The sequence below is a fragment of the Aspergillus caelatus genome (assembly GCF_009193585.1).
Source record: "Aspergillus caelatus strain CBS 763.97 unplaced genomic scaffold BDV27scaffold_478, whole genome shotgun sequence".
Lineage (NCBI taxonomy): Eukaryota > Fungi > Ascomycota > Eurotiomycetes > Eurotiales > Aspergillaceae > Aspergillus > Aspergillus caelatus.
This window is the reverse complement of record NW_022475741.1, coordinates 1-12,262: the sequence shown is the minus strand read 5'-3', so window position 1 is coordinate 12,262 and position 12,262 is coordinate 1. Positions and strand designations below refer to the sequence as shown.

The 12,262-nt window shown below is 47.1% G+C and overlaps 4 protein-coding genes across 4 annotated transcripts; 3 read left to right on the top strand and 1 right to left on the bottom strand.

Annotated features, from left to right (window-relative positions):
• The first annotated feature begins 52 nt into the window (after nucleotides 1-52).
• BDV27DRAFT_170614 (putative HMG box transcriptional regulator) lies at nucleotides 53-2,530 on the top strand. The gene is made up of 3 exons (XM_032075350.1): nucleotides 53-717; nucleotides 792-937; nucleotides 994-2,530. The coding sequence occupies exons 1-3, from the start codon at nucleotides 276-278 to the stop codon at nucleotides 2,482-2,484; spliced, it is 2,079 nt and encodes a 692-aa protein (XP_031920428.1). The 5' UTR covers nucleotides 53-275; the 3' UTR covers nucleotides 2,485-2,530.
• A 1,249-nt stretch (nucleotides 2,531-3,779) lies between these two features.
• Nucleotides 3,780-7,005, top strand: BDV27DRAFT_170610 (DEAD/DEAH box helicase; the record flags this gene model as incomplete). The annotated part of the gene is made up of 2 exons (XM_032075349.1): nucleotides 3,780-4,248; nucleotides 4,299-7,005. 2 exons carry the CDS (start codon nucleotides 3,780-3,782, stop codon nucleotides 6,893-6,895), a joined length of 3,066 nt encoding a protein of 1,021 aa, XP_031920427.1. The 3' UTR covers nucleotides 6,896-7,005.
• A 384-nt stretch (nucleotides 7,006-7,389) lies between these two features.
• Nucleotides 7,390-8,697, top strand: BDV27DRAFT_139494 (ribosylnicotinamide kinase). Its single transcript, XM_032069468.1, has 2 exons — nucleotides 7,390-7,653; nucleotides 7,855-8,697. The coding sequence occupies exons 1-2, from the start codon at nucleotides 7,499-7,501 to the stop codon at nucleotides 8,687-8,689; spliced, it is 990 nt and encodes a 329-aa protein (XP_031920426.1). The 5' UTR covers nucleotides 7,390-7,498; the 3' UTR covers nucleotides 8,690-8,697.
• A 157-nt stretch (nucleotides 8,698-8,854) lies between these two features.
• Nucleotides 8,855-11,607, bottom strand: BDV27DRAFT_170609 (uncharacterized protein; the record flags this gene model as incomplete). Its single annotated transcript, XM_032075348.1, has 5 exons — nucleotides 8,855-8,886; nucleotides 8,929-9,581; nucleotides 9,612-10,094; nucleotides 10,131-11,425; nucleotides 11,488-11,607. 5 exons carry the CDS (start codon nucleotides 11,605-11,607, stop codon nucleotides 8,855-8,857), a joined length of 2,583 nt encoding a protein of 860 aa, XP_031920425.1.
• Between the last annotated feature and the right edge of the window lie 655 nt (nucleotides 11,608-12,262).

Genomic DNA, 12,262 nt, shown 5'->3' with positions numbered 1-12,262 from the left:
AAAAAAAAAAAAAAAAGAGGGAAAAGAAAAAGAAAAGAAACAAAATCAAAAAGGATATTAAAACTCCCCTGCACGAGGGATCCGCCTTCTATTATAACCTTATATCTTGTTTCTTTCTTTCGTTCTCGTTTCTTTTTCCTTCCCTGTCCCCTGGGCGTGTGTTCTCTATAACCACTCATATCTACTCTTTCATCTGATGAGGTCCTCGTCTTTCACCCCCAGCACCACGTTGTCGATTCCCACCGGAGAGGTCCTTCGCTCCCTCCTCTTTTTAAATGTCTTTCGATCGAGTTCTCCCCAAGCCCGCTGCTCTGCACTATGACTCCCCTCAAGTTACTCTTCCCAGGCCGACCAGTAACCTCCTCGAGCACAAGATCATGAATGATAACGTCTCTAAGGTGTCCATGCTGGACCGCCATATGGATGGAGTTTCAATGGGGAGTTCATGTCGATATGCAGCCGATGGATTGCCTCAAGTCCATCTCTCTTCCTTGAACCGGGCCAAGATTGCTCTGAACAAGATAGCTTCCAATGCTCCTATCGAGCCGCCAAAGCCCGCGGCTCCTTTGCCAGCAAAGAGCATCCCGTTCCGAGAACGGTCCTCGGTATCTGAACGCTCCTCATCCTCAAGTCCTGTCAAGTCAGCTACTTCGAGGGAGTCCGTGACACAATTTTGTCTCTGTCAACCGGACCCTAAAATCCCAAGGCCTCGCAATGGTATGCTTGCATCCCTCCCTTTTTACACCATCTGCCCCAAGTCATGGCTCCTGGAACTAATAACCTTGTTCCAGCTTTCATCCTGTATCGTCAGCATTATCAAGCGGCGGTGGTTGCGCAGAATCCGGGTCTTGCTAATCCCGATATATCAAAAATTATTGGCGAGCAATGGAGACGGCTTCCTCAGGAGACGAAGGATGAATGGAAAGCTCTGGCAGAGGTAAACAAAAGACAGTCCTAGTGATAGAGCTCTTTGTCATACTAATCCCATTGTAGGAAGAGAAGGCTCGGCATCAGCAGCAGTACCCTGAATATCGGTACCAGCCTCGACGCTATGGCAGGGACGGAAACCCCCGGGGCACAAGTTCCGGCATCAGTCATAACCCTCCAGGCTCTACTGTCTGTAGTCGGTGTGGGGGGCGTGTGATGAATCCTCCAGTATCACCTGAGACCCCTTTCAATCCGAATGGCTCTTCCAATAGGAATGGAGCCTCATTACAGCACGAAACGATCACAGGACGCAGTTATCCGTGTCGGTCTAAAGACTCGGACCGACCCCCCAACCCTATCAAGATGGGAAGCAATGAAGAGTCTCTCCCGCCACGGCAACGCCAGTGGGAAGAGACTGTGACTGGGACCCCGGACTTCAAGCGTCGTCGAATCAGCACACAGTTGCCCAGCAAAGCAAGTATTCACCGAGAGAGAAGCCCAGATGGCTCATACCCAATATCACCATATACTCACCCAGAGGCACCTAACTCCCGTGGATCATTCCACATGTTGCAGCCTCCACGACCTTACCGGGGTGTTCGGGAGTACTCCCCACCTGACCCTAGTCTGAAGCTCCCGCCGCTACAGACAACTGCGCCTGTGTCCAGCCCTGCGACGCCAGTGACTCAATATGTTCAAGAAGGTTCCAGTCTGGAGGCTACGGTGATGACTATCCCATTCCTAAATAAGATCAAGGTGCTCGCTAAAATCTCGCCACCCCTCCTTCCTTCTTTCCGTGATGGAGCCTCACGGAGACGAGGAGCCGTGGTATCAGTTGACGGCCAAGACCCTATCGCTGTGAAGTCAGTTGTTGACTTTCTTAACAATACATTAGAGAAAGAAGGAAAATACCACACCCACATTTTTGAAGGACCCGATATCCGTCTGCGGGAAGGTTACTCTGAATCTGGTCAGATGGGTGATGCTACGGTTGATTATCTCAACACTATCTCAGCCTGGCACCGCATTTCAGATGAAATTGTGAGCTTCGTCAAACCCTTGTATGGATCTTTGGAACCGAAGTCCGTGGACGAAGACAACTCAACACCAGGCGCATCGCCCAAAAGCTCTATTCCTAAAGGAGCCGATATTCATATCAGTTCACCGGCACAGTCGAGCGAGAATGGATCTGTATCATACTCATCGTCTTCCGGTTCAGCACCCTGTCCTGTACCTGTGGCCCTGGTTCCTAGGTACCAGCTTACTACAGCCGACGCCTTCGCTTGCTCCGTGCCTATCGGAGACTCTTACGCGCCATTAGATCATTGGCAGTGGATGGCGTCTCTTTGGCGTGCCTGTGTAGGCCCAGATATTACAGTATATGTTCGCGAATGTGAGAAAGACGAATTAGATCGATTTGGGGGGAACCCCGTTGAAGTTCGCTTGCATGACGCGCGAACTATAGTGGTGCGGAGAGCAGCTGGTTCTCCGAGGGAACTAGAGGAGAAGACTTTAAAGCGCGTGGGGTTTGAAATTGAGGACTACCTCACCCAATAACTCTCTAACTGATCTTCTTTATCATGGTCTCCTCCCTTTCTTTTATCTTTATATATTTCTTTTTTTTTTTTTTTTTTTTTCTTCCTTCCTTACATCTACGAGACGGAACGTGGTGATGCATTTTTCGGTTACATATTTCTCATACAGCAGTGGAGTATACTGGAGGTCGCGCGTATGAGTGGCTTTCTAACAATGCTGTTGATTTACTTTGAAAATGGCGTACATATATGCTTGGGGTTCACGGTTGGACAAAATTTTCCATTTTCCATTATGCATATTGTTTGTTAAACCAGCAGCTACTACTATGAGTGGATATGCCTTCATTATAAAATACTATAGCTCTTTTAATAATAATAGATTGAACTTTCACCTCCAGTACTGTGTACTCTTTCCAGAACTTGGTACCAGGCATCGATGTGTCATGGGGGGTACCAGTTAATTAATATAACCCTAAGTGGTAAGCTCAAGGCGGTCAAAGATCTAAGCCAATAAAAAGTGTTAGACTCCGAGAACCCGGAAGGCCATATTATCGCTCCCCTGCTTTCCACCTTTGCGACACCAACAATTTCCTGCCATTTAAACAGTTCTATCTTCTGGAAAGAGTTTAGAGGTGCATGCCTGTCTCTGGCACAATACTAAATGGGTTTTTTGAATAAAACGACCGCAAATTTTTGGGACGTCTCTCAAAGGTCTATATCAACGCTGAGAGGCAGTGAATGTGAATAAATGATTGATTGTTGGTTATATAATGTTGTTATTATTTGAACTCCTTCCACCCACCCTCCCAGAAACGCATCACGAATTGGACAATGACTTTGCCAAGCGCTCAGGTATTACAGGGCCAAGGAAAGACTTGTGCAAGTACACAGGATAATGATTCCCTAATCCACAATCATCGTTCTTCTGTCCCTGAGCCAACAGATAGCACGGCTACATATATACCTGCTGTCATGACTCCAGGGTTAGAAAATCAAGACCCACCAGTATCAACAAAGGAACTTTGTTCGTCAGTTGACACGTACGGCCCCGTTGAAAATCACAATCTATACATTCCAGTGGGCATTCTGAAGAAGTACACCACGCAAGATACCGATGTTTTATCGACACAACGTGATGATTTCCCTCATTCAGAAGTTTCTAACTTGGAAAAGCATCACTGGATTTGGACCAGCACCTATACATATCAGAAAGACCATTGCTGGAGTTATGTTCGTGTGTATGTCTTACCTGATGATGTAGGTCGCAAGATTATCCCACGCTCGAGTACACCTCTGAGGCGTGCGCTCAAGATCATCATGGCGAAGATTGACCGCTCGCCCGCAGCATGGTCTGGATGCTCTTCTCTAGACAATATGACCAGTAATAATCCCCCAAACTCGAAGGAGGACGAGTCACTGTGGTACATCTTCAATACTTTGCAAAACCCCGTGCCCAACCCCGACTCGATGAGAGATCAGCACACCAAAAAAGCCATGCGACAACTGCTTTCGGTAACACCTAAAAGGGGTCACGATGACCTTGACGGCTTTGATGATGGTGTAGGACTGCCCAGAGAATATTCTCGTGTTCCCTACTTGCGAACAGCCCTATACCCTTATCAACGCCGTTCGGCTGCCGCCATGATTCAGCGGGAGGCGCAGCCAGCACCCATGCTTGATCCTCGGCTCAAGTCTTATGCCACACCTACGGGCCAGGAATACTACTACGACAAAGAGGAAGGCAATATTATTAGAGAAAAGAGAATGTATTCGGAGCCTCGTGGCGGTATGTTGTTCTGAGTAGGTCTGATTCTCTGATCTGCTGACATTTAATAGGTATTCTTGCTGAGACTATGGGCTGCGGGAAGACTCTTATATGCATAGCTGTGATATTGGCTACTCAAGGCCACTTTCCTCAAGTTCCTCTAGAGTATCAGGACATGGAGCTCCCAGTTCGGCCACAAACTGGAAGTCTTCTCGATATGGCAGCTGCAACTGCAGGCCGACTATCCTTGCCTTGGAAGAGTCATTTCGATTTCATGAGGTGTACCGGTGCCTTTTTTGGTAAATGTATCGAAGCATGCAAGGAGCATGGCGGGGTATATACCATACCCCCTCCGCCAGCAAGATACGGAAGCCGGACTGGTGTAGCCTATCCGAGGCCACCTTCCCGGCAGATTAGTCTCTGTTCAGCTACTTTGATAGTTGTACCACCTAACCTCGTAAACCACTGGAAAGATGAAATAGCCAAACATGCTGAAGGAGTCAACGTTCTCGTAATCCAGAACAGCTCAGATCCGGTCCCCCCACCAGACCAACTTTTAGAATATGATATTGTCTTGTTTTCAAAAGTTCGCTTTGAAAAAGAGGCAGGCACAGCATCCAACAACAGACGAAGCTCAATCGCTTCAGACTCATCGCCGCTGACGAAGCTTCATTGGCTTCGGATCATTGTCGATGAAGGTCATAATGTAGCTGGTCATGGCCATCGAACAAACATGGTTCACATGTTGGACCAGCTTCACGTCGAGCGTCGGTGGATAGTATCTGGAACTCCGTCTAGTGGCTTATATGGAGTCGAGGTTAGCTTAGCTTCGCATGAGACCAATGCCACTAGTGACTCAGACATGACAGAGGCTACAGCAGCTGTGCTTCATGGGAAAGAGAAGACCACTGTTATTGGCAGTGAGCTCAAGGATCTTGACGAAATTCGACGTATTGTTGTTGGGTTCCTAGATCTGAAACCATGGTCAAATTCTCACGCCAATGACCCAGCTAACTGGACCAAATACATGAAACCTGTCGGAGAGGACGGGAAGCGTCGGAAGGCACAGTCGCTCCGTGCGACCTTGCAGAGCCTTGTCGTGCGGCACCGCATGGAGGTTATCTATAACGAGGTTCCTCTTCCAAGGTTGTACAACAGGGTCGTGCGTCTTGAGCCGACATTCTATGACAAGTTAAATCTCAACTTGTTCATTTTCATATTGGCTGTCAACGCGATCACTTCCGAGCGCAAGGACCAGGACTATATGTTCCATCCACGTAACAGAAAACATCTGAGTCTGGTTATTAATAACCTACGACAGGCTGGGTTTTGGTGGGCTGGTTCCGATGGTGACATCCAAGGAACGATCCATGTTGCCTCGAACTACATGGAAACAAACAGAGAGAGGATGGTTCAATATGACATGGATATGCTCACAGAGGGCATTCAAATAGCTCAGAAGGCGATTGCCTGTCAGAGTTGGAACGCTTTCAAACAATTCCATGAATTGGGGGTGTTTATCCAGGATTTTCCTTCTCATTCTCGGAGCATGTGGGCGCTCTCACCATCGCGATCCGATGTTGAGCCCCTTCTGTTAGGTATCTCACAGGCTCATAAAGCCCAAAATTTCGTTACCGTACGCCTCAATGAAATGTATCCCGAAGAAGGTCTTGCTGGAGCGGGTATAAAGGCTCGACTTGCGCTATCCGGCCGACAAGGACCCCCGGATTCCGTGACAACCAAGAAAACCACGCCTGATAAGCTGAGCAGCTGTGCAGTCAAAACTTTACCACCATCATCTCCTCTTGCACAGACAAAGTTGGTTGCAACAACATCTGCAAAACTGACGTATTTGTTGGATCGAGTCCTAGAACTTCATACAGAAGAAAAGATTATCATATTCTACGATAACAATAACTCTGCATTCTGGATCGCGGAAGGACTTGAACTTCTTGGTGTTGATTTCCGTATCTACGCGAACACATTGAAACCTAAAGTTCGAGCGGCTTACTTGGAACTATTTCGAGAACAGGAGGACGTTCGTGTTCTCCTAATGGATCTACATCAAGCATCCCATGGTTTACACATCGCGAATGCCTCGCGCGTATTCATTGTCAACCCTATCTGGCAACCTAACGTGGAAAGCCAGGCGATAAAACGAGCACATCGTATTGGCCAGACGCGACCAGTTTTCGTAGAGACTCTCGTTCTCAAAGACACCTTGGAAGACAAGATGTTGGAGCGCAGAAAAGCCATGTCAGAGAAAGAAATGCAACAAGCGGAAAGAGACTTACTCGACGATAGCACAATGAGCTCTATAATCCAGAATGAGCCCTTCCTCCACATGGCAGATGACGAAGACCTCACCGGCCCAGCGTACTTGAATCAACCGCCCGGTTTCTTCGACCGCCACGGACTCCCAATCCCCGAAGTGAATGAGTATCCTTCTTCTGCCGAGAGAACCCCCCGAAGCCGCAAGCGGGGACCCGCACCTGTTGATATGAACGTGGACACTACGAGAGACTTAGATGTGGGGACATCTAAACGGAGGAGACCGGATGGTACTGATTTGTACTCCGGTGGTATTTTTGAGACACTTCCCTCATTGATGAATTCCAGCGACGGCACTGACGAGAGTACCAACAATTACGTATCTATTTTCAACTGACTGAGTGGGGTGATGCCTCTAGGAACTATACCAGATCATGTATTGTATACAATTGGACTTGTAGGTTGGATGAATACTGGACAGGAATATTTGATTCAATATTGTGAGAGAGAATGATGCAAATTTACGAAATCGTACCAACACATAAACTCCCAAGTAAACCAAATAAACCATGTAAACAAAATATCCAAGACCCATTAGACAAGTAAATTTTTTATCATACAATCAGGTCCTACTTCCAATCCGAAGACCGCATTCCTCCAGAAATAGCTACATTGCTACGCTAACCAAATCCGGCAATCAAGCACACTACTGAACGTAGTAGAACATACACCTGAAAACCAAGGCATCAACAACAATCAAGATAACCAACCCGAAAACCACGCTAAGAAATGGTATCATGTATAAGACCCACACTACCTATAAATCCTCCCCCCCACCTTTTCTATCCATACCACATCGGAGTCGAAGGCATGGTTCCATCCCCGTAACGGTTCCATTACGGTCAGTCAATTAATCTACACACAAACGGTTCCGTTCACCGGGCCTCCTGGACTGAGAGAAAGAGAGAACAGGAGGAGGTTGAAGTTGTCACCCATCACAATGACGTCCCAAACTGGTGTAATCGGGATCTCAGGACCGTCATCCAGCGGTAAAACGACCCTAGCTCGGTTACTACAGAAGATATTCTCTAAAGTAGACGAGAGTCTTTTCACATTTATTGTCCATGAGGATGATTTTTATTTTCCCGATGATCGGTATGTATACCTACCCTGCATACCTGGGGGGAAAACTCTAGATGGAGTTTTCTTTTCTTCTCCTTTTTAGAAAATTCGATTTTGATTTTGATTTTTTTTTTGTCCCCTAAATTGTTTGGGTATTTGTTATTCGTTTTTTGAAATGAAATTCAATAGTGAGACATAGTAAGAGAAAGCGGAGTTATTAACACCCAATCCTAGAATTCCATATACAACGACCGCATCCGGGAAAACAGTCCAAGACTGGGATACCATCGACGCAATCGATGTCAAATTCCTATCTTCGGCTTTGTCTTACGTCCGTGAACATGGACATCTTCCGCCCCGTCTGAAGAGTATCCAGGATCTCAATGAGAAGTCGGACTCGGGTGTTGATGAGGAGACGATTCTTCAGTTGCAGAAGAAAGTGGGGGGTCGACTTTGTTCGCTTTTTCAGCAGCAGCAGCAGCAACCTGGTTCCAGAAATGAAGGCACTATGGCTCCAGTTAAGCATACAATTGCTTTTCTGGAGGGGTTTCTATTGTACAGTCCCCCAGAATCCGAGGATAAAGACCATGTTCTTCGACCCGTGCATGAGAATATTGATGTCCATCTGTTTTTGCCCGCGCCATACGATATGGTGAAGTCGCGGCGTGAGAGTCGGAGTGGATATGTGACGAGTGGGCCTGCGCCGGAGCCCACTTCGTTACCGCAAAGAAGTTCAGTGTCTGATGAAGTGGACTTGGAAGGTGACGATGATCGGCCGCCGCAGAACTTCTGGACGGATCCACCAGGCTATGTGGACGATATCGTGTGGCCGCGGTATGTGCAGGATCATGCCTGGTTGTTCCTACCAGAAGGAGAATCACAGAAGAGTAACACTTTAAGCGCAGACTCCCAGGAGTTGCTTAACCAAGTGGGACAAGGAGTGAACCTGAGAACAAATGCTGGTGTCATTGTAGCCCCTGGACGAGGCACTAAGCCTATGGTAGATATTCTAAAGTGGGCGGTTGAGGAGGTACTAAAGTACTTGGAGACCACTCAGCGGCGAGAGTAACATCTTGGAAGAACACAAATAGAAGAAGGAAAAAATCATTCCATGCAAATGCGACCTATGATGTATGTGATCCGTAGAGATACAAGTATCCCATTCATTTTCGTTATTTCTGTCATTTTCTATCCAGAGCGCAACCGATAACGACTTCCCGATGGACTGACCTGCTCATGCCATGCGATCAATGGGCCCTTTCCACCCTAGAAAATGATCGATTTGATCTCTCAAGGAAAACACTTTACCTGACTCCACGCCTGGTGTGATAGCTGTCTGTTCCTCCGCTTGTACTTGTTCAACTTTCTTGACATCTGTCTCGAGATCAATAGCTTCCTGCTGATTCAAGGGTACGTGTTTACTGGTATGATTGTTATCGAATAACGACGCGCTGTCAAAGTTGTCTGGGGTTTGATCGAAAAGCTCCTCAGTAAAATTGTTATACTCAGAGCTCGGCTCCCCGCAGCCCGGAATCTGCCCGTCCAATCTCGACTTATCAAGCAAGCCAGCGTTTGCCCCATTAACAGGTCCCCAAGGGCGATGGAGAGCTCCAGAGTATGTAGGGCTAAGTAGGAGGCATGATAGCGTGCCGCAGATTGTAAAAGCAACAACAAGGGTGAGAATAAACAATTTTTTCCGGGACGCTCTCCAGGTAGGTATAGGGTCATTGATTGGCGTCCATAGGGCTCTTAACGGCCTTGATATAGCTTTAGCTACTGTGTTCATATATTGAGATCTGAATGTCCGTTCAGGGTCTTCAGGCCAACCACCACCTTCCACAGCTTCCGATCTTCCGCCGGTTTCATCTCCTCTTTCAAGAGCAGACATGATATATTGGTAGCTTTGTTCTTCAGTGAATGCATTGGCATATAGTCTAATAAACGTAGCTCGAAGTTGATTTCTATCTCGTTCATTAGTATTGGATGTTGACCCAGGAAAGATTCGCGGCAGCCAGTTCCTTGCTGGGAACGGCATTTTGACTAGCCAAGTGATGCAAAACATCCCTAAATCTCGTGGTGAACATATGATTTGAAGGTGGGAGACACCGATAGAATATGAACTACTGCTAGGTATATAGACCACCTGCAAACTTGTATCCGGAGGTTGGAGTTTGCATTGGAAAAATCCTTCTGGCCCTCCATCTAAGTCGAGAAAGAAACAGCACTTCTCAGCCCAGAAGCAGCGTTCATGCAACCTCAGCGAGCACATCGCATGATATCTCACCGACAAACTTGAGTGCGTGTGCTTGTTGTCCTCTGAGGCAGAGATCAATAAAGGACGTGCTTCGATTTCCTGGTCCACGACAAAATCTTTGACGATGCCATAATTCCTCTGGTCAAAAGACCGCATTGGTATCAGAAGATCCCTCTTGTCCACAAACTCAGCGAACAAGCAATCTTCCACCATCCTAAATCTGCGGAGATATGTGGTTCGAAATTCAACACCGTACTTGTCAGGAATCAAAAAGAGAATGAACCCACTCTCTCCCGTCCTCAACTTGGGCAGACCTGGTATAACTAGATCGTACCAATCACTGGGTGTCTTCCTGAGCAGAGCGATTGAGACGGTGACGACGAGCTTGTAGACTCCTGCGCGTACATTGGCTGGGTACTGAACGAAAAGAATATCATCAACCATATTAATTTCGGGCTCGTTCTCAGAAAATTCACGGTGTTTGGACTTGTGAGTATCACCGGGATTTTGTTCGTAATGCTCAATGAGATTTCGATCAAAATTATCAGGGTCTGATCCTGCTTCTTGCTCTGTATCTAGCAATAGAGCCAACCTAGTTGAGGGGCTGTCGCCCAGATCAGTCTCAAGTTTTTCCACCGACCTAGTACCAGAGATGGGAGGCATTTTTGGGCCATTGGGCACCTTTTCCTGACCAATATCGGAATGAGCGAGGTTTGTAAGCGCTGTATCGTGACCATCGATGTCTTTGTCCTTAATTTTGCAAATGTTCTTAGTTGCCGATGTGGTGTGCAGCCTTTTCCCACGTGGAAAACTTGTATTAGCTGTTGTTTTCTCGTGAGGACCATCTGGACTTTGCTTGTAATGTGCACCGACAAGGCATTGTTCTGCATCGGATGCTTGTTTTACTCCCACACCCATCTCCGACAGTAAGGCTGGCTTGCTGTGATCTCGAGAAGAACATGATTGCTGCTGGCTTATGCTGTCCATCGCATCGTCTCTTTCAGACTGTGCTGGTCTCTGTAGTAGACGGTAGTCTGGCGTATCGAGATTGTGAACGGTGCCATTATATGGAAGATTTCGGTCTGGCTGGACATCCTCCAAGTTCGACTCGACATCTGTCAGGCAAGCATCTGTAGCACTTCTTTTCCCTAGATTTAGCATCCTGGTCTGGTCATTTCGTTTTGCAAAGTTAGGACGTAAGCCAGGAGAGTGTTCATCAGGCATTAAAGAACTCTCCAAAGGGCTGTCAACTTTATGACCTGGGTACAGTATGTGAGTTGTAGAGCTCGTTTCGCTATGGGCTTTAACAAAGGCATGGTCATTGATGGGGTCGGAGGTTTCAGGAAAGCCCTTGGAGTTCAGATGAGCTCCCTCGCCATCACGATAGATTGGCTCAAAAAATTCGAACAGAGGGCTTTGAGGTGGAACCTCTTCAGGCTGACTATTCTGATCCCATTTCTCGGATAGAAATTGAATTGAGGTCTTGCACAAAAGCACAGTAGGAGAGCTAGTGTCTAGTATTTGTATCTGCGTGTTTGAGGTGCTTTGTATCTGTAGAGTGACAGTTACTAACACACGAATCATATATGAAGCTCGGGGTGACGACAACCCACCTCGAGCGAAAATCTAAGTTCCGCCCGCCCATTGACCTCACCATCCCACGTGCCTCTAATTTCCAGATTGCGGACCTGAGGTGAACCCAGGGGTTCTGGCTCTAGCTCGGGCGTCGACATGATTTGTGACCAGCGTTGTTTGAAACGGCAGAAAAAGAACCGCTTAGCAGACGAGTGGGTACATTGGAGACGCAGTTGGGATACATTTATGATAATGAGAGATGATGAGGGGATTGTGGAAGTGGAGTGGGATGAGGGAGAGTCGAAGTGAGTAAGTGAATGATTGCAAGAAACGACCACCTGGCACCAAAATATTGCCTAGACAGGAAGGCGCCTTGGTTGAGTCTCCTTGACCGACAGATCAGTCACGTTTACGGTAACTTAAGCCTTTTGGCGATTAATAATAGTATGGATTCCAGAATCCTATCAAGCAACGCAGGTCGTGAGCTTCACCGCGCCCAGCTCACCTCACATCCTGATGGCCTTCGAGCGAATATGTACAGAGGAAGTCAAAACGTCTCCTTATCCAGAAATCACAAAGTCAAAAAGCAACAGAGATCGTAATACAAACCATGAGAAGAATGCCCCGCTAATACGGTTTCCCTTTTTTATGTCCCCAAGCGCCTTGTATCTCCCGGAAGCCACCCATTCTGTTCCCATAAAAAAGATAAACACCAGCCCGACAGTCTATCCGGAAAGAAAATCCAAGGTACTCGAATCCAAACGTCCCACGCGGCGTATCATCATTCCCAAAAAAAAAAAAAAAAAGAAAAGA